The 22,002-nt window shown below is 35.3% G+C and overlaps 1 protein-coding gene across 3 annotated transcripts in view; it reads left to right on the forward strand.

Annotated features, from left to right (window-relative positions):
• The window catches only part of SMAD2 (SMAD family member 2), a 56,464-nt gene that overhangs the window by 25,867 nt on the left and 8,595 nt on the right, over positions 1-22,002 (forward strand). For 2 of the 3 annotated variants that reach the window (XM_007465603.1, XM_007465604.1), the window contains 3 exons: positions 1-32; positions 2,408-2,482; positions 21,968-21,994. In XM_007465603.1, coding sequence (XP_007465665.1) covers positions 1-32; positions 2,408-2,482; positions 21,968-21,994 — 134 coding nt within the window. Of the gene's footprint in view, positions 33-2,407; positions 2,484-7,039; positions 7,080-11,129; positions 11,140-21,967; positions 21,995-22,002 lie in introns of all 3 variants that reach the window. The other variant, XM_007465605.1, reaches the window with a different exon arrangement.

A 22,002-nucleotide genomic window follows, 5' to 3' on the forward strand; every position in this document is an offset into this window, starting at 1 on the left:
AGGAATTGAGCCACAGAGTAATTATATCCCAGGTATTGTTGCCTCAGAATCTCCTAAAATTTGGGATAGATACAAATTTTGTTCATAAACGTTCAAGTATTAATAAATTATGGTTTGGCTTTTTAAAATTTTTAGTTCTGCAGACATAACAACACGTATGTTGTGCTGAAAATCAGAGAACCTCTGTTTTAGTTCTTTTTCATCTGGGACTCAGTAATGCTGATAAATAAATGAACTGCATGGTTTTCAACTTCTGCTCTATTATATTATATGTCCAGTAATATCCCATGATATGGGAACTACTCGTTTAGTTTTCACTGTTTGTTAGGACAACAGCTAATAATTTCTTCCTTTTTTGTCTGTTTCCTTTTTTTGTTTGTTTGTTTTTTTTCCTAGCACAAACTAAAGGTAAAAGACTGAGCGTTTAGCTATGCATAGGATTTTTTTAGTGTCTTTTTTCTCCTTGTGTAATATTTATCTATTCCGCTCTTATGTTTATTTTATACAACTGAAAATATGTAAGGAACTTGGAGTTTCAACTACATGTAAAAAATTGCTTTGTCTCATCATGGAAATAATGCTTGTTCATTGGAGATAATTTTGAAAACATAAAGAAAAGGACGGATTTTTTAAAATAGCTAATTTTAAGGTTAGAAAGTGTTTTCTGATTATTTTAATGCTTTTTTCTTTTATTACTGTTCTATTCCAAAAGAGGATTTAAAGCTGTTTTTTGGGTAGCTGGGAAACCAACATTTTGAAAAGTTAGGAGGACAGGGCAAAGATGTTGTTGTGGAGAGTGGAGGCCAGGGTGAGGGGAAGGAGGATGAACAAAGGGCATTTTGTAGGGAGAAGAATTTGACTGGAAGTGGTTACGTGTGGGTAGTGTTTTGGGTGAGGGAGTACTTAAGTCTCTGATGTGGGAATTAGTATAATTCAACAATACTTAGGAAACTGAGGTGTAAGCATACACTCTTGTAAGACACCTACCCAATAATTACATGGAGGGTGTTAGAATGTTTAGTGGCTTTCACTTGTGGAGATGTTTGGGCTTATTTTCCCTGTCGTCTTTACTTGTTTAGATTTGGGCATTTTACAAAGTAGAAAATCACAAGTGGATTACACCTGTCTGCTTTTCTGGACAGTGGGGCTTTACCCAGCTCCAGCTGACAGCAAAACCTTGGGATTCGCTTTTTATTCCATTGCGAAAGAAATTTTAACATTTCCTCCAAAACGCTAGTACCTTTGTTGTTTATAATTTTATAGATAACTAATAATGGAGAAAAATGAAAAAAGATAACATATTTATCAGTTCAGTATTTCTTCCTCTTTAGACCTCTGAGACATGAGTGGTTAAACTGGCAAAGCTTAGCTCTTTTTTTTAATTTGCTTTAACTTTTAAAATAGCACGTAATGGTATTTATTATTCTTATTTTTGTATTCTTTGTTGTTCGAGTGTATGAAGGAATTTATTTTATTCTTACGTTAAAAATTTTGGGACACTGACACTTAAAAAGAAAAGTTTGATACTTAAAATTTATAGTTTGCTTATTGAAGAGAGATTGTAAAAAGTTTATGAAGGAAGCCTTTAACCCACATCATTTAAACTTATTTTTTCCTCCTTGAAATTATAATTGGTAAAATTGTATAAATGTTTTTATTTTACATGAAGTTTATCCAGATATTCGGATGCTTCCTGAATATAAACATTTTGTTCATAAACGGTATTGGAAATGACACATTAGACTCTTAAGTATTTTCAGGAAGTAGTTTGCCTCAGTTTTGTGTAGTGGTCTGTATTTGAATTTAATTTTCTGCCTCAAGCATTCAGGATTCACTGGCTAGCAATCATGGAGCAATACACTTTTTCGGTAGAATTCAAGCTAGACCATTTCTGAACTATATTACCATATTTTGCCCTATAGAACCTAATGTAAGATGTAAGCCTGTATTATTTTGTAATCCAAAATCCTGTGTGCCTGTGTTGTGTGTCCTTTAATCATCTCTTAAATACCCATCCATGATGGCCGTTAGGTTAAAAAATAATAATAATTACGGGTACTAGATTCTTTGAAACATACCGATCAGAACTGAGGCATCTTTGAAGTTATATTTTTGGCTCTTGCCCCAGAAAATACACATATGACAATGAGCCAGATATGTAAATAATAGCTAAGAAAATATGCACAGAGAGCTCAATTATATTACAAGTAAGTTTTAAGGATTCACCTCTAAGGTTTGGATCAGAACCTGAATCTTAAGCCCTCAGTATCCAATATTGCTTTTTATAGAGATGTTATATAACATTCCTATGTTATTTGGAGTGATTTGTTGGTTATCTTTGGTAGCTGGGAGAAAAGGCGATGAGATTAAATTGAACCTGTACGTGATTTGTTCTAAACTTTTTTAGAAACGCCACCTCCTGGATATATCAGTGAAGATGGAGAAACGAGTGATCAACAGTTGAACCAAAGTATGGATACAGGTAAAAATATTTTTCAAAATTCCTCAGTAATGAGATACACATTTTTGCCTTGTTGGAAACTCACTAGAGTTATTCATAACCCTTACATTTAGAGAAGTTGGGACATATCAAAAAAAAGAATCATCTTGATTTAATAATCATATTTGAATCATCAGAGAGAGGAGTCAGTGAAAGATTAACGTATGCTACTCTGCAGAATAATTGTTAGAATTTTCTCTTATTAGATAAACAAATAAAAATGGGAGAACACTCACTTTTCTTTTTAAAATATTGATATTCTGTGCTTCTGTTAAAAGTTTTAGGTACTCTATGAATAAATGTCTTTGTGATGAAAGATTCTAATTAATTAGCCCAATAACAGGCTTTCAGAGGAACTTGGAAGTAAGAGATGGGGATCAGCTTTTCAGTGCTCTTTTAACTTACTAGTGAGTTCTGAATTATAGTAGATTGTTTACACAAAATACCTTGTATATTGTACTTGACCTAATGCAATTAATTTCTAATATTTAGCTATCAGCTTCAAACACAGTGAAGAAAAAATTGACATGTAATAGATATTGCACACATCAAAGCTTTAAAACAGTTGTTATGTAATAAAATGTATATAGCCCATCAGAACTAACAGGTTACCGGTGAAATAGCTGTGATGTCATTGTAATTGTATGTTTTGATCTATTTCACCCTGGTTATATCTTAAGGATTGGACACCTTAATATCACAACCTCCCAAATTATAGCATCCGCTTTTCTACACAGTTTATACTAAAGCATTCTGCAGTTATGATAATCTAAGTTATTTTTTACATGGCGTGGGGGCTGGGGTGCTTGGCTTTTACAATAATCCTGTCGTTTAAATTCTTCCATTATTTAGACTCCCAAGTGAAGAAGTTTCTGCTATAGCTAATCATACTTACAGCTTTTTTCAAAATAGTAGATAACCAAGAAAAGTAGATGATGATCATTGGAAATAGCGTATGTTGTTAAAAAAAATTTTTCTTTTGGCCGTGCAGCTTGTGGGATCTTAGTTCCCTGCCCTCAGCAGTGAAAGCGCAGAGTCCTAACCACTGGGCCTCCAGGAAATTCCCCATATTATACATCTTAATGCAAATATCTTACGGCAGATGACATTTGGATTTCCGAATATATCTTCCTAAGAAATGCATGTGTGTCAAAGAACTGTATTCCTAAATCAGTCATGTTGATGGACAGTTGCTACTGTGACACTTAGAAGTGAATGCCAATAAAAATATGCCCTAATGACATCATTAATCATCAGGGAAATGCAAATCAAAACCATAATGACATATCACTTCACACCCTCTAGAACGGCTATAATCAAAAAAGGAGGAAGTCTCAGTGAAGATCGGAGAAGTTGGAGTCTTCATATGTTGCTAATGGGAATGTAAAATGGTTCAGTTACCTTGGAAAGATTTTCTGTTCCTCAAAGTTAAATATAGTATAACAATAGACCCAGCAGTTTCACCCAAGAAAATTGAACACATGTCCACATTAAACTTGTAAACAAATGTTCATGTAAGCATTATTCATAGTAGCCCAAAATTGGAAACAACCCAAACTATCAAATAATTAATGGATAAGTTAAATGATTTATATTCATACGTTGGAATATTATTCAACCATATAAAGGAATGAAGTACTGATGCATGCTACAACATTGATGAACCTTGAAAGCATTATATTAGGTGAAAGAAGCCAGGCAAAAAGGCCATAAGGATTCCAGTTAGTGCACAAATGCCTATTCTATAATATAGCTGAAACATGGGAGGAGCAATAAGATGAATGTAATCATTGGTTATGATAATGGTCAAAATCTAAAAGTGGATAATAAGCTGAATCAACTAAAATGAATTCAATGTTTTGGGGCTAGCTTTGAACGTAACCTAATATTTCTAATTCTGTTTCAGTGGGGGAAATGTTACTGTCTTTTTCAAAATGACACATTTAAAATTATTTAGTGTAATGACAGTAACAGTGTGAATATTTGATTCATGAGATGCTAAAAGTTGGTTTAAATACCAGTCTTCTACCTGCTATCTGTTGTTCTCTCAGTGCCATGGGAAGAATTTTCTGACTGATGCAGGGTCCCAATTTAGAACAAAATTAACCTGTTTTTAAACTCTGGTCCATACCTTCCCTGAGGGAAGGACATAATTAAATTGATCTTTCAAGCTCTGCTGGAATAGAAGGAGTTAATATTTTTTAAAAGGGTAACCAGAGGAGAATTCTCTGGTGGTCCAGTAGTTAGGACTCCGCTTCTACTGCAGGAGGCATGGGTTCAACCCCTGGTCGGGGAACTAAGATCTAGCTGTGTGACCCTCCCCCCCCCCCGAAATAAATAAATAAATAAGAATAAATATAAACAAACAAAAAAGTAACCATAGGACAAATAATGCAGAATACAGAACTGTATGAACAAGTACCTGTTATTTTTCGCTTTGCTTTTTCTTTTTTTAAAAATTTCTCCGGTCAAGCCTTCTATTCTTTAAAGTTTGTGGACATTAAGGATCAGGCTGAACATCACAAGAAATATAAGTTTGATTTAGTTCTAATTTTTTTTTCTTGCAAGCCAGTCATTTTGTATACCCCTAGACAAGGTTCACATACCCCACTTAGGAGGCAGCTTCTCTAACCAAATGCATAGCGGCAGGATAGTATGGTCGGAGTCTGAACTAGACTACCTGAGTTTGAATTGTCCCTCTACTATATACTAGCTAGATGACCGAGGCACACAGTTTCCTTATCTGTAAATTAGGAATAGTTATAGTACCAAACCCATAGGGTTGTTAATAGTTAATTTTTGTAAAGAAGTTAAATGTTCCTAACTTACAGTAAATACTATGTGAGTATATTTAAAGAAAATATAAAAGGATGAATTAACCATTAAGAAAAAGGAAGAAACTTGATTGCATGAAAATTAGAGGTAAATTGAGGGACTGAGATCCAGAAGCAGAAGCAGTTTCATCTTCATGACTACGATCTTCTAAATAAAATAGGAAAATAAGGTTATTTGTCAAGAACGGAGGGTCAGGTTTGAGAACTTTAAGGTAGTGGTCTTATTGGCTATGCCGTCTGTGCAGTGTTTTACAGTTTTTAGCATAGATATATAGCATTTCTGTCATTAGATGCATTCTTCACTGTTTTAACCTTTTCGTGCTATTGTAAATGTTTATTTTTCAATTTTATTTTTAATTGTTTTTTCCTAGGATATAGAATAAAATTTGATTTTTGTATGTTGATCTTTTCTCCTGGACTTTGCTAAAATCACTTTTTGTATCTATTATTCTGTAGATTCCTAAGATTTTCTATATATACTACCTTGCCATCTCTTAAATAAAGACAGTTTTACTTCTTGCTTTCTAATCTTTATGCTTTCTTCTTTTTCTGTTCTGGCTAAGACCTACAGTAAACTGTTGAATAGAAATACTAAGAATGGATATTTTTGCATTATTCTTGATCATAGGGGGAATACATTTAATAATTCCCCCAGTAAGTAAGATGTTAATTATAGATTTTTAATAGATTATCGTTATCAGATTGAGGATTTTCCATTCTGTTCCTAGTGTTCTGAGTGTTTGTAATGAGTGGCTGTGGAATTTTGCCCATACTTTTTCTGCATCTATTGAGAGGATAATACAGTTTTACTCTTCTTGAGTGAATTCCACTAAGTGATTTTTCTAATAACAAACGAATTTTGACCTTATTTGGTTATGATAAATTATACTTTTAAAATATTTATGGATTTGATTTGCTAATGTTCTTAAAAGGATTTTCACATTTATGTTTATGAGAGATTTTGGTCTTTAGTTTTCTTGTAATGTTTTTCTGTAGTTTCAATATCATAATTATGCTGGGATCAAAATATATTGGATGAGGTTTTCTAATATTTTCTGAAAGACTGCATAGGATTGGAATTAATTCTTCCTTAAACACTTGATAGCTTCTGCCAGAGAAGCCATCATTTATAGCGAAGGGTTTTTTAAATTGAGAGTTATTTAGATTTTCAGTTTTTTGTGTTGGTGTGCTAACTCGTGTCTTATAAGATATTTTGTTCATTTCATCTGAATGGTAGATTTTATTGCTATAAAGTTATTTCTAATATTCTGTTATCCTCTTGTTGTCTGCAATATCAAGTAAATCTTGATGACCCATTTTTTACTTAAAATGTTGATAGTTTGACCTTTCTCTTTTATTCTTGATAAGTCTTGCAGGGGCTTTATCAGTTAATATTTTTAAAGAACCAGTTTTTGGCTTCTTAAACTTTTCTCTTGTGTTTGCCTTTTTACTGCTTGATTTTATTTCTATTCTTCATTATTTTCTTCTACTTACTTCCCATTTCATTTGGTCGTTTTAGACCCTTGTAGGTTAAATTTAGGTCATTGATTCTTTTGTATTGTTTTCCATTGATTCTTTTTTTCTTGTCTGAGCCTCTATATACATTATTTATTTAATTTTGTTTATTTTTTTACACAGCAGTGTCTTATGAGTTATCCATTTTATACATACTAGTGTATATATGTCAATCCCAACCTCCCAATTCATCACCCCCTCCCGCCCCCCGGCCACTTTCACCCCTTGGTGTCCATACGTTTCTTCTCTACATCTGTGTCTCAATTTCTGCCCTGCAAACCGGTTTATCTGTACCATTTTTCTAGGTTCTACATATATGCCTTAATATACGAGATTTGTTTTTCTCTTTCTGACTGACTTCACTGTATATGACAGTCTCTAGATCCATCCACGTCTCTACAAATGACCCAATTTCGTTCCTTTTTATGGCTGAGTAATATTCCATTGTATATATGTACCACATCTGCTTTATCCATTTGTCTGTCGATGGGCATTTAGGTTGCTTCCGTGTCCTGGCTATTGTAAATAATGCAGTGAACATTGGGGTGCATGTGTCTTTTTGAATTATGGTTTTCTCTGGGTATGTGCCCAGTAGTGGGATTGCTGGGTCATATGGTAAGTTTTTAGTTTTTTTAAAGAACCTCCATACTGTTCTCCATAGTGGCTGTATCCATTTACATTCCCACCCACAGTGCAAGAGTGTTCCCTTTTCTCCACACCCTCTCCAGCTTTTGTTGTTTGGAGATTTTCTGGTGATGCCCATTCTAACTGGTGTGAGGTGAAACCTCATTGTACTTTTGATTTGCATTTCTCTAATAATTAGTGATGTTGAGCAGCTTTTCATGTGCTTCTTCTCCATCTGTATGTCTTCTTCAGAGAAATGTCTACTTAGGTCTTCTGCCCATTTTTGGACGGGTTGTTTGTTTCTTTAATATTGAACTGCATGAGCTGTTTACGTATTTTGGAGATCAATCTTTGTTTGTTGATTCATTTGCAAATATTTTCTCCCATTCTGAGGGTTTTCTTTTTGTCTTGTTTGTAGTTTCCTTTGCTGTGCAAAAGCATTTAAGTTTCATTAGGTCACATTTGTTTATTTTTGTTTTTAATTCCATTACTCTAGGAGATGGATCTAAAAAGATCTTGCTGTGATTTATGTCAAAGAGTGTTCTTCCTATGTTTTCCTCTAAGAGTTTTATAGTGTCCGGTATTATATTTAGGTCTCGAATCCATTTTGAGTTTATTTTTGTGTATGGTGTTAGTGTTTGAATTTCGTTCTTTTACATGTACATGAAACTAGCTGTCCAGTGTCCCCAGCACCATTTATTGAAGACACTGTCTTTTCTCCATTGTATATCCTTACCTCCTTTGTCATAGATTAGTTGACCATAGGTGTGTGGGTTTATCGCTGGGCTTTCTATCCTGTTCCATTGATCTATATTTCTGTTTTTGTGCCAGTACCATATTGTCTTGATTACTGTAGTTCTGTAGTATAGTCTGAGGTCAGGGAGTCTGATTCCTCCAGCTCCGTTTTTTCCCTCAAGACTGCTTTGGTTATTCGGGGTCTTCTGTGTCTCCATACAAATTTTAAGATTTTTTGTTCTAGTTCTAGAAGAATTCCATTGGTAATTTGATAGGGATTGCATTGAATCTGCAGATTACTTTGGGTAGTATAGTCATTTTCACAATATTGATTCTTCCAGTCTAAGAACATGCTATATCTCTCCATCTGTTTGTATCATCTTTAATTTCTTTCATCAGTGTCTTATAGTTTTCTGCATACAGGTCTTTTGTCTCCCTAGGTAGGTTTATTCCTAGGTATTTTATTCTTTTTGTTGCAGTGGTAAATGGGAGTGTTTCCTTAATTTCTCTTTCAGATTTTTCATCAGTAGTGTATAGGAATGCAAGAAATTTCTGTGCATTAATTTTGTATCCTGCAACTTTACCAAATTCATTGATTAGCTCTAGTATCATTCTGGTGGCATCTTTAGGATTCTCTATGTGTAGTATCATGTCATCTGCAAACAGTGACAGTATTACTTCTTTTCCAATTTGTATTCCTTTTTCTTCTCTGATTGCCGTGACTAGGACTTCCAAAACTATGTTGAATAGTAGTGGCGAGAGTGCACATCCGTGTTGTGGTCCTGATCTTAGAGGAAATGCTTTCAGTTTTTCACCATTGAGAATGATATTTGCTGTGGGTTTGTCATATATGGCCTTTATTATGTTGAGGTAGGTTCCTTCTATGCCCACTTTCTGGAGAGTTTATATCGTAAATGGGTGTTGAATTTTGTCAAAAGCTTTTTCTGCATCTATTGAGAGGATCATATGGTTTTTATTCTTCAATTTGTTAATATGGTGGATCACATTGATTGATTTGTGTATATTGAAGAATCCTTGCATTCCTGGGATAAATCCCACTTGATCATGGTGTATGATCTTTTTAATGTGTTGTTGGATTCTGTTTGCTAGTTTTTGGTTGTGGATTTCTACATCTATATTCATCAGTGATATTTTATTGGTCTGTAGTTTTCTTTTTCTGTAGTATGTTTGGTTTTGATATCAGGGTGATAGTGGGCTCATAGAATGAGTTTGGGAGTGTTTCTTCCTCTGCAGTCTTTTGGAAGAGTTTGAGAAGGATTGGTGTTAGCTCTTCTCTAAATGTTTGCTAGAATTCACCTGTGAAGCCATCTGGTCCTGAACTTTTGTTTGTTGGAAGATTTTTAATCACAGTTTTAATTTCATTACTTGTGATTGGTCTGTTCATATTTTCTGTTTCTTCCTTGTTCAGTCTTGGAAGGTTATACCTTTCTCAGAATTTGTCCATTTCTTCCAGGTTGTCCACTTTATTGGCACCGAGTTGCTTGTAGTAGTCTCTTAGGATGCTTTGTATTTCTGTGGTGTCTGTTGTAACTTCTCCTTTTTCATTTCTAATTTTATTGATTTGAGTCCTCTTCCTCTTTTTCTTGATGAGTCTGGCTAATGGTTTATCAATTTTGTTTATCTTCTCAAAGAACCAGCTTTTAGTTTTATTGATCTTTGCCATTGTTTTCTTTGTCTCTATTTCATTTATTTCTACTCTGATCTTTATGATTTCTTTCCTTCTACTAACTTTGGGTTTTGGTGGTTCTTCTTTCTCTAGTTCCTTTAGGTGTTAGGTTAGATTGTTTATTTGAGATGTTTGTTGTTTCTTTAGGTAGGATTATATTCCCGTAACTTCCCTCTTAGAACTGCTTTTGCTGCATTCTGGAGGTTTTGGATCGTCGTGTTTTCATTGTCATTTGTCTCTAGGTATTTTTTGATTTCCTCTTTGATTTCTTCAGTGATCTCTTGGTTATTTAGTAGTGTATTGTTTAACCTCTGTGTGCTTGTGTTTTTTTTAAACTTTTTTTCCCTGTAATTGATTTCTAATCTCATAGTGTTGTGGTCAGAAAAGATGCTTGATATGATTTCCATTTCTTAAATTTACTGAGGCTTCATTTGTGACCTAAAATGTGATCCATCATGGAGAATGTTCCATTTGCACTTGAGAAGAAAGTGTAATCTGCAGTTTTTGGATGGAATGTCCTATAAATATCAATTAAATCTATCTGGTCTGTTGTGTCATTTAAAGCTTGTGTTTCCTTATTAACTGTCTGGATGATCTGTCCATTGGTGTAAGTGAGGTGTTAAAGTCCCCCACTATTATTGTGTTACTGTCAATTTCCTCTTTTAGAGCTGTTAGCATTTGCGTTATGTATTGAGGTGCTCCTATGTTGGCTGCATATATATTTATAATTGTTATATCTTCTTCTTAGATTGATCCCTTGATCGTTATGTCGTGTCCTTCCTTGTCTCCTGTAACATTCTTTATTTTAAGGTCTGTTTTATCTGATGTGAGTATTGCTACTTCAGCTTTCTTTTGATTTCCATTTACATGGAATATCTTTTTCCATCCCCTCACTTTCAGTCTGTATGTGTCCCTAGGTCTGAAGTGCGTCTCTTGTAGAGACAGCATATGTGTGGGTCTTGTTTTTGTATTCATTCAGCGAGCCTGTGCCTTTTGATTGGAGCATTTAATCCATTCACGTTTAAGGTAATTATATGTATGTTCCTATGACCATTTTCTTAATTGTTTTGGGTTTGTTTTTGTAGGTCCTTTTCTTCTTTGTGTTTCCCACTTAGAGAAGTTCCTAAACATTTGTTGTAGAGCTGGTTTGTTGGTGCTGAATTCTTTTAGCTTTTGCTTGTCTGTAAAGCTTTTGATTTCTCCATCAAATCTGAATGAGATCCTTGCCGGGTAGAGCAATCTTGGTTGTGGGTTCTTCCCTTTCATCACTTTAAATATGTCATGCCACTCCCTTCTGGCTTGTAGAGTTTCTGCTGAGAAATCAGCTGTTAACCTTATGAGAGCTCCTTTATATGTTATTTGTCGTTTTTCCCTTGCTGCTTTCAATAATTTTTCTTTGTATTTAATTTTTGCCAGTTTGATTACTGAGTGTGTCGGTGTGTTTCTCCTTGGGTTTATCCTGTATGGGACTTGTCTGTGCTTCCTGGACTTGCGTGGCTATTTCCCCTCCCGTGTTAGGGAAGTTTTAGACTATAATCTCTTCATATATTTGTTCGGGTCCTTTCTCTCTCTTTTGTCCTTCTGGGACCCCTATAATGGGAATGTTGTTGTGTTTAATGTTGTCCCAGAGATCTCTTAGGCTGTCTTCATTTCTTTTCATTCTTTTTTCTTTATTCTGTTCTGGAGCAGTGAATTCCACCGTTCTGTCTTCCTGGTCACTTATCCGTTCTTCTGCCTCAGTTATTCTGCTCTTGATTCCTCGTAGGGTGTTTGTCATTTCAGTTATTGTATTGTTCATCTCTGTTTGTTTGTTCTTTAATTCTTCTAGGTCTTTATTAAACATTTCTTGCACCTTCTCGATCTTTGCCTCCATTCTTTTTCCGAGGTCCTGGATCATCTTCACTATCATTATTCTAAATTCTTTTTCTTGAAGCTGGCTTATCTCCACGTCATTTAGTTGTTTATCTGGGGTTTTATCTTGTTCCTACATCTGGTATATAGCTCTCTGCCTTTTCATCTTGTCTCCCTTTCTGTGAATGTGGTTTTTGTTCCACAGGCTGCGGGATTGTAGTTCTTCTTGCTTCTGCTGTCTGCCCTCTGGTGGATGAGGCTATCTAAGAGGATTGTGCAAGTTTTCTGATGGGAGTGACTGGTCATTAATTCTTTTCTAATGTAAGCATTTAAAATTAAGTTTCCCTCTAAGCCGTACTTTAGCTTCATACCAGAAGTTTTAATAAGTTATTTTTCATTATTATTCAACATCTTTATTGGAGTATAATTGCTTCATAATTAGTTTCTGCTGTATAACAAAGTGAATGAGCTATCCATATACATCTATCCGTATATGGCCTCTCTCTTGCGTCTCCCTCTCACCCTCCCTATCCCACCCCTCTTGGTGGGAAAAGAGCAATGAGCTGATCTCCCTGTGCTATGCGGCTGCTTTCCAATAGCTATCTGTTTTACATTTGGTAGTGTATATATGTCCATGCCACTCTCTCATTTCCTCCCAGCCTACTCTTCCCCCTCCCCATGTCCTGAAGTGCATTCTGTATGTCTGCATCTTTATTCCTATCTAGCCCCAAGGGTCTTCAGAACCTTTTTTTTTTTTTTTTTAAGATTTAATATATATGTGTTAGCATACGGTATTTGTTTTTCTCTTTGACTTACTCCACTCTGTATGATCCATCCACCTCGGTACAAATAGCTCAATTTCATTTCTTTTTATATGGCTGAGTAATATTCCATTGTATATATGTGCCACATATTCTTTATCCATTCATCTTAGGTTGACACTAAGATGGACACTTTGGTTGGTTCCATGTGTTGGCTATTGTAAATAAAGCTGCAGTGAACATTGTGGTACATGACTCTTTTTGAGTTATGGTTTTCTCAGGGTATATGCCCAGTAAGGGGATTGCTCTGTCGTCTGGTAGTCCTATTTTGAGTTTTTTGAGGAACCTCCGTACTGTTCTCCGTAGTGTATCAGTTTACGTTCCCCTTTTCTCCACACCCTCTCCAGCATTTATTGTTTGTAGATTTCTTTGATGATAGCCATTCTGAGATGATAACTCATTGTAGTTTTGATTTGCATTTCTCTAATATTAAGTGATGTTGAGAATCCTTTCATGTGTTTGTTGGCAATCTGTATATCTTCTTTGGAGAAATTTCTGTTTAGGTCTTCTGCCCATTTTTGGATTGGGTTGTTTGTTTTTTTTTGATATTGAGCTGCATGTGCTGCCTATATATTTTGGAGATTAATCCTTTGTCAGTTGCTTCGTTTGCAAATATTTTCTCCCATCCTGAGGGTTGTCTTTTCATCTTGTTTATGGTTTCCTTTGCTGTGCAAAACCTTTTAAATTTCATTAGGTCCCATTTGTTTATTTTTGTTTTTATTTCCATTTCTCTAGGAGGTGGGTCAGAAAGGACCTTGCTTTGATTTACGTCATAGAGTGTCCTGCCTATGTTGTCCTCTAAGAGTTTTATAGTGTCCAGTCTTACATTTAGGTCTTGAATCCATTTTGAGTTCATTTTTGTGTATGGTGTTAGGGAGTGTCCTAATTTCATTCTTTTCCATGTAGCTGTCCAGTTTTCCCAGCACCACTTATTGAAGAGCATGGCTTTTCTCCATTGTATATTCTAACCTCCTTTATCAAAGATAAAGTGACCATATGTGCATGGGTTTATCTTATATTCTTACCTCCTTTATCAAAGATAAGGTGACCATGTGTGTTAGTGTCTCATCCCCGTCTCTGGGGTCCACGCTGATAGCTGCGCCTTGGACCCATCTCTGGAGCTCGTTTAGGTGTTTCTCTGAATCCCCTCTCCTCGTGCACCCTGAAACAATAATGGTCTCTTGCCTCTTAGGCAGGTCCAGACTTTCTCCCAGACTCCCTCCCGGCTAGCTGTGGTGCGCTAGCCCCCTTCAAGCTGTGTTCACGCAGCCAACCCCAGTCCTCTCCCTGGGATCTGACCTCCGAAACCCGAACCTCAGCTCCCAGCACTCACCTGCCCCGGCAGCTGAACAGAGAAGCCTGTCAGGCTGGTGAGCGCCGGTCGGCGCCGATCCTCTGTGCGGGAACCTCTCCGCTCTGCCCTCCGCACCCCCGTTGCTGTGCTCTCCTCCGCGGCTCCGAAGCTCCCCCCCTGCCGCCCTCCATCTCCGCCCGCGAAGGGGCTCCTAGTGTGTGGAAACCTTTCCTCCTCCACAGCTCCCTTCCAGAGGTGCAGGTCCTGTCCCTATTCTTTTGTCTCTGTTTTTTCTGTTTTCTTTTGCCCTACCCAGGTACGTGGGGAGTTTCTTGCCTTTTGGGAGGTCTGAGGTCTTCTGCCAGCGTTCAGTAGGTGCTCTGCAGGAGCTGCTCCACATGTAGATGTAGTTTTGATGTATTTGTGGGGAGGAAGGTGATCTCCCGTGTTTTACTCCTCCCCCATCTTGAAGGCGCCCCCCGTTTCATTGTTATTTAATTATTATTGTCATTAAAGTTTTTTCGAATTCTTCTTGCGATTTCTTCTTTGACCCATGATTATTTAGAAGTTTGGTCTTTTAGAAGTATGGGGGTTTTCTAGATAGTTCATTGATTTCTCACTTAATTCCATTATGATTCAAATACACTATGTATGATTTCAGTCCTTTGAAGTTTACTAAAAATTATTTTATGCCACAACATGGCTTATTTATCTTGATGAGAGTTCCATTTATACTTTAAAAAATGTTGTTCAATTGTAGTGTTACCCTAAGTGTCACTTAGGATCATTGATGGTATTGTTTAAATCTTGACTCTGTCTGATTTCTTTCTATTTGTTATACCACTCACAGAGAGGAGTGTTAAAACCTCTTAACTGTGACTTTGGATTTGTCTGTTTTTCCTTTTAGTCCTGTCAGTTTTTGCTTCATGTATTTTATTTTATTTATTTATTTTTTTTTTTGTGGTACGCGGGCCTCTCACTGCTGTGGCCTCTCCCATTGCGGAGCACAGGCTTCGGACGCGTAGGCTCAGCAGCCGTGGCTCACAGGCCCAGCCGCTCCGCGGCATGTGGGATCTTCCTGGACCGGGGCACGAACCCGTGTGCCCTGCATCGGCAGGTGGACTCTAAACCACTGCGCCTCCAGGGAAGCCCCTGCTTCATGTATTTTGAATCTCTGTTATTAAGTGGTGCACATTTAAATTGTCCTTCTGATGAAGTGACCCTTGTTATAAAATGTGTCTCATATAAACATCACCATATATTCTTATTTCACAGGTGGCATGGTATATTTACTTTTACCATCCTTTTACTTTTGGTCTACCTGCATCTTTATATTTAAAACGTATCTCTTGTGGATACCTTTCTATGTCTTACTTAATCTAACAATCATTGTCTTTTCTTTTATTTTAAATAAATTTATTTATTTTTGGCTGTATTGGGTCTTCGTTTCTGTGCGAGGGCTTTCTCTAGTTGTGGTAAGCGGGGCCCACTCTTCATCACGGTGCGTGGCCTCTCACTGTCGCGGCCTCTCTTGTTGTGGAGCACAGGCTCCAGACGCGCATGCTCAGTAGTTGTGGCTCACGGGCCCAGTTGCTCCGCGGCATGTGGGATCTTCCCAGACCAGGGCTCAAACCCATATCCCCTGCATTGGCAGGCAGATTCTCAACCACTGCACCACCAGGGAAGCCCAACAATCATTGTCTTTTAATTGGAGTATTTAGTTCCTTTATAATTAATGTAGTTCTTAATAATCATTGGGTTTGGGTTACCATTTTTCTGTTTCTTTTTTGTCTGTGCTATCTGGTTTTTGTTCCTCTGTTCCTGATTTTCTGACTTCTTTAGATTAATCAAATATATTTATATTTGAATCCACTCTGTTTACTCTCTTGAATTTAGAGCAGTATCACTTAGTATTATTTTCTCAGTGAGTGTTCTCGTGATTACAGTGCATATCCCCTATCATCACCTTCTACTTAGAATGTTACTTAAATTGTAATATTTTACAACTTCACGTGAAATATAGGAACTTTACAACACTATAATTCCATTCACCTACCTCTGTTTGTGCTACTGTTTTCATATATTTTATTTATAAATATGTATAAACCCCCAAATGTTATTTTTTACTTTAGACTTTGAGGTTTTTAAAAAAATTATTTTAAAGAATTGAAAAGTAATGTTTTGTATTTACCTACCTTTTTTTCCATTTCTGCTCTTCTTTTCCTGTAGAAATTTGTCCAGTTGTTTTAGCACCATAAGTTGAAGATACTTTTCTTTCTTCATTGATTTACCTTGGTTTCTTTGTTGAAAATCAAGTGATAAGGTATATGTGTGTCTAACTTTTGGTCTTCTCTAAGCCAGTTCAGTGACTTCATTTCAGATAATTTGTTTTTCAGTTTCATAACTTCGATTTTAAACTCTTTATCTGATAAGTCCAGTGTCTGGTTTATATGTAGTTTTGCTTGTGTTAACTTTAAAGTCTTGATTATGGGTCAGTTTTTCCTACTTCTTTGCATGTCTCATGTTTTTTTAGTTGGATGCTGGATATTGTATATAAAATAATACTAGAGTGTAATATAGATAGTATTTTCCTTATGAAAGACTCACCCTTTTCTTTCTCTGGTTGCTAAGTTGGGGATCTAATCTCTTCCATATATTAGGAGTTGAGTTGAACAGGTGATGGTGTAATTCTTAACATCAAATCACCTCAGGTTTGAAGGAGGGGCAGTCCCCTACCTCAGCAGGTCTTTCAGATATGAGTATGGTGAGACTGTAGGATCTCTCACTGCTTTGCAGCCTTTGCCTGAAACTTCCTGTGCTACCATGTACTACTCAGCTAAACACATGAGGGTTAGAACTGGCTAATGAAGAAGACTGTATCGGTGGTTGGGCTTCTCAGATTCCAGTTGCCAGCGTGTGGCCATTAAAATTTCAGCTGGTTTCTCCTTTGGCAAGTACAATCCTATATGTGTCTGTGTCCTAACTTGGCAGATACTCCCAGCAATGAAAATGGTTACCACTGTCTACTTAATAGGAAGATGAGCTCAACCTTCTCTAAATTACTTCACTCAGACTTAAGTGGATCTTATATTAAAAAATATATAATTTTTTTTAGTGTTTCTGATATTTTCTTATTGTAGGAGCAAGGTTTTTTCCAACAGTCTTCTATATTCTAGCCATAAGGGGAACCCTATAGAAGCTGCTAATAAAAACACAAGAAGAGCAACTGTATTCTCATTATGAACATAATTCATGCTTGTAGAAAATTTGGAAATACATAGAACATAATAAAGAAACATGAAGGAAGTATGTATTTTTAAAGTGGAATTGACATAGTACCTATTTCTTTTATTTTTGCTTAATCTCACATTTTTACCATTCTATGTCAAATAAAAGTTAAACAGTATTTTACAGGTTAAAATTATAATGCAACATTTTGAATTATGCAACAAGTGGAAGAAACTTTAAACATTATATGTAATTCGTAAAAAACAGTACTGCAGTGAACATCATAGAAAGATAGGTAGAAAGTGACAGAGGAATTTGCACCTAGGATCTCAGGTTCTAGAATTTCTGTTCTTAACCACTGCACTAGACTTCCTCTGGCTCGTTTCAGATGACATGGGGAGAAATGCCTGCTTTTGCAATGTATTGCTGAGGTAAGACTTGTTTGGTGATTAGGTAGGGATATGGTTGAAGGAATAATCCATCATGATTCTGTTTTTTGAAGGGTTTGTGAATGCGATTGGTCTGTGTATTCAGTAAATGAGATTCTTTTAAAGCATATGTTTAAGCCTTTTTTGGTATAAAAACAAAATCGTAGATAATTTTAGTTCTTCGGGATTATTTCTGTAATATGAATGCAAAGAAGATAAAACTAAATGATTTTAAGGCCTTTAACTTTCCTGTCCTTCCATATATGCCTTTTGAAAGAATAAGTCTATTTTTATTTTCTTATTTGAATGATAGTAACTTATGGTTAGTTAACACACTGAAACTTATGAAAGTAAAATATACATTTCTTTGCCGTTAATTTTGCTCAAGAAATTCAAAGTAATTTTAATATTTCTCAAAAAGTTATAAAATAGATACTAAACATGTAACTTATCTCATACCAAAATGAATTCCATTTAGAGAAAACGCTTAAATTAAAAAATGAGACTCTAATTTCTAGGACATGGCATTGAAGAATTTTTTAAATAATCTGAGCAAGAACTATGCAACATATAAAACCATAGAAGAAAAGGTTGATAAATTTGAATATATAAAATTTAAAATGTTACCACTACACACCTGTTAGAATGATCAAAATCTGAATTCTGGCAAGGATGTGGAGCAACAAGATCATTGCTGATGGGAATGCAAAATGAATGAATGGTACAGCCACTTTGGAAGACAGATTGGCAGACTCTTACAAAACTAAACATACTCTTACCATGTGATCAGCAGTCATGCTCCTTAGTATTCACCTAAAATAGTTGAAAATATATGTACACACAGAAACTTGCACATGGATGTTTTTAGTGGCTTTATTCATAATTGCCAAAATTTGGAAGCAACCAAGATGTCCTTCAGTAAGTGAATGAATAAATAAACTGTGGCATATCCAGACAATGGAATGTTATTCTGTGCTAAAATGAAAACTGCTAAATAAAGGCATGGAAATACATGGAACATTAAATGCATATTACAAGTCAAAGAATCCAATCTGAGAAGGCTGCATACTTTATGATTCCAGCTATGTGATGTTCCAGAAAAGGCAAAACAACTATAGAGACAGTAAAAAGATCAGTGATTGCTAGGGGCTAGAGGGCAGGGAGGGATGAACAGGTAAGCACAGAAGATTTTTAGGGAAGTGTAACTATTTGGTATGAAACTACAATAGTGAATACATGTCATTATACATTTGTCAAAATTTGTAGAAAGTACAGAACCAAGGATGAACCCTAATGTAAATTTTGGGCTTCGAGTGATAATGATGTCTGTGTAGGTTCCTCAGTTACAGTAGATGTACGTTGTGGCACACGACTCTGATGGCAGGCGAGGTTATGCATGTATGTGTACATGGGTATATGGGAACTCTTGTAAATTATGCTCAATTTTGCTGTGAACCTAAAACTCTAAAAAATAATGTTATAAAAATTTTTTTTTACCTTGAAAGACCTACCAAAACAAACCAAAAAACTTGGGGAAATGTTTGTAAATGTATGACAAGCCTAATAACTGATTTCTAAATTTAAAACTTACAAATAAAGAGGGAAAAGACAGTAGTTAATAGAAAAGGGACATAAAGAACATGAGTGCACTGTTTATAAAAAAATAAAAATAAGTAAAAATTTTTAAATATCAGAGTTGCCACATTTAAACCTTTCAAATTGTTACATGTCAGAAGGTAGTGACATGGCATGAAGAAACACTCATAAATTGTTGGTGGGTCTAAACATTTGGGGAGGGTACTTTGGTACTTATAAAAGTTTAACTTCGCATTCCTTTTGATCTAACATTTCCTTGTTGAAAAAATGTATCCTACAAATATCTGCGAACTTGTATGCAAGGTTATGTGCACAAGGATTTCTCTAGATGTTTTAGCTGCAAGTAATAGAAACTAGCTTTAAATAGTGAGATCATTACTTCTCATAACTGGAAGTTCCAGACTTCAGTAGAAGCATGTATATACGAATAACTAATAAGTTAATCATCATTTAACCTGGCTCTGTTTAAGAAAAAAGTTTCTAAAAACTTTTGTTAGCTAATAAATTTTTAGCTTAATTTAACTTCTAAAAATTTTATATATGATTTTAATCAACTTTTCATAATATATAGTTCTAACTTCTATCACATCTGACTGGACTCCTCTTAGTCTAAATTAATGAACTGTGACTCTACTAGTCACTTCTTATAAGTATTTAATAGAGGGAGTAAACAGTTAAAAGATACGAAAAATTGGGCACTTTCCTCCATTTCTAATAGTGGCTTTGTTTATTTTATCTCAACTTCAGGAAACAGCAGTGAGTTTTAGTTCATTGTTCTAAATATATTTTGACCTTTCATAGCTGTACCTGTTGTGACTTGCCAACAGATTTTTCAAACTGAAGAATAAAAAAAGAACATAAGAACTTTGTTATGGAAGGCTGTTCTGTCTTCTCAAAAATCATTATCACCTGTTCTTTATTTTTGATTCATCTGTTTATGTGGGAATTGCTGTTTCACCTGTGTTGCCTGGTATTTTAGGTCATGGTTATAGTGTGGAGAGGGGAGAGGTCCACCGGGGGCATCTGACCTCATTCTACATCTATGCCATTGCTATATTTTTAAAGCTTGGGGGCTGTAAGTCATGCTTTTTTGGGTAACATTTTCAAAATATGTAGAGAATAATGATAAGAAAACAAAATGTATCCTACAATTATAATATGATTATTTAACAACAGTTTACAACAAATACGTTTTAAAATTTAGTTGCGTGAAATTGAGTGAAGTAATCTCAGTCACTGTTCTTCTTGTGTCTGTGGTTCTTCCTTCTTTTTCTCATTTTATGTGTTTGTGCCCCCTCCTCCCTTATTTTCTTGATTAGATTTAGCAAGTTTACCTAAAACTGGAAGAAATGAATACTTTTCTAATAAATATAATTTACTGAAACTGACTCCAGGAAATAGAGCTGTCTGAACAGTCAGCCTTCATAGAAGAAATAGAGAAGTGTCTTAGAATAAACCCTAGAAAATTTTTAACTGCAAAGAATTTCACATGGGAATTCCACTGAAATATTAAAGAATATGGTATTCCAATGCTAAGTAGTTTAAATAAACTGTTACAGAGCATAGAAAAGACTTAAATCTTCTAGCTTGTCTTTATGAGACAGCGTAACATTTGTGCTTGGAACATAAATCTGCAGACCAGTATTGCGAAGGATTATTGATGCAGAATTCCTAAATAAAGAATTTTCTCTCTCTCATCCTCACAGCCAGCATCATACTTATTGGGCAAATACTAGAAGTAGTTCCTTAAAGTTAAGAGTAAGCCAAGAATTTCTGGTATCACCACTGTTTTATCAAAATGTGACATGCCCCAAAATGATTGGTAAATTATATCACATAAAAGTTTTTTTAATACTGCTTAATCAAAATTGGGGTGAAGAATCATAAGCCAGATGACCAAATATTTGCATCCCATACCATGAAAGGACTAATATCACTAAAACATAAAGAGCCTTCTGTAAATCAGTGAGAAAAGTGATCAACACCACAATAGAAAATTGAGCAAAAGAAAAGAACAGACTATTCACAGGAAGGAAATAAAATATAAACAAGTATACAACTGCTCAATGTCATTTATAAGAGAAATACAAATTAAAACTATACTTGTTAAGACCTTGTTCTTACTTATCAACAATAGCACACGAGCCTCCCCTATTTACGTTGTTGCTGGGAATGTAAACTGGTACAACCTCTATAGATGACAATTTTGGCAAAATTTATCAAATTACAGATGGACAGCCCTTTGATTTGGCAGTTTCTCTTTTAGAGCCTACCCTTCAGATACAATTGAGAATATGCATAATGTGCGAGATTAGTTATTGGAATCTTGGTTCTTAAAGCAAAAGATTGAAGATAACCTGAATATCCATCAATATGGGGTCATAATATTCCATAATGTAATGTTATGCAGCTAATAGATGAGTGGATGGATGGATGGATAAATAGTTACATAAGTAAAAGGGAAACATATCAACATCTCTGATAGAATAAGTAATATAAAATCAAAATTCAGAACTGTGTTACCATTTGTACATAAAAAGCAGAAGGCACAGAACACAATATATTTGCTTATGTGGTTTGAAGAATATTTCTGGAAAGGTACACAAAGAACTGGCAACATTGGACGCCTTTGGAAGAGGGTAGCTTGAAGCCAGGACTGTTTTGTATCTTTTATATATTGAAGCTTCCAAAATTAAACTTCCATTAAGCAGTTGTATATTTTGAATCCTTGGTATGTAAATTATCTGTATTATCTGTGACCATTACAACCAGATGCAATCAGGTTTATTATTATTTGGTCAGAACTTATGGAAATACTTTTACAGCTGTTTTAAAATTGAATCTTTTGTTTCAGGATCTCCAGCAGAACTATCTCCTACTACTCTTTCC

This window comes from Lipotes vexillifer, unplaced genomic scaffold (genome assembly GCF_000442215.2).
Source record: "Lipotes vexillifer unplaced genomic scaffold, Lipotes_vexillifer_v1.1 scaffold36, whole genome shotgun sequence".
NCBI lineage: Eukaryota > Metazoa > Chordata > Mammalia > Artiodactyla > Lipotidae > Lipotes > Lipotes vexillifer.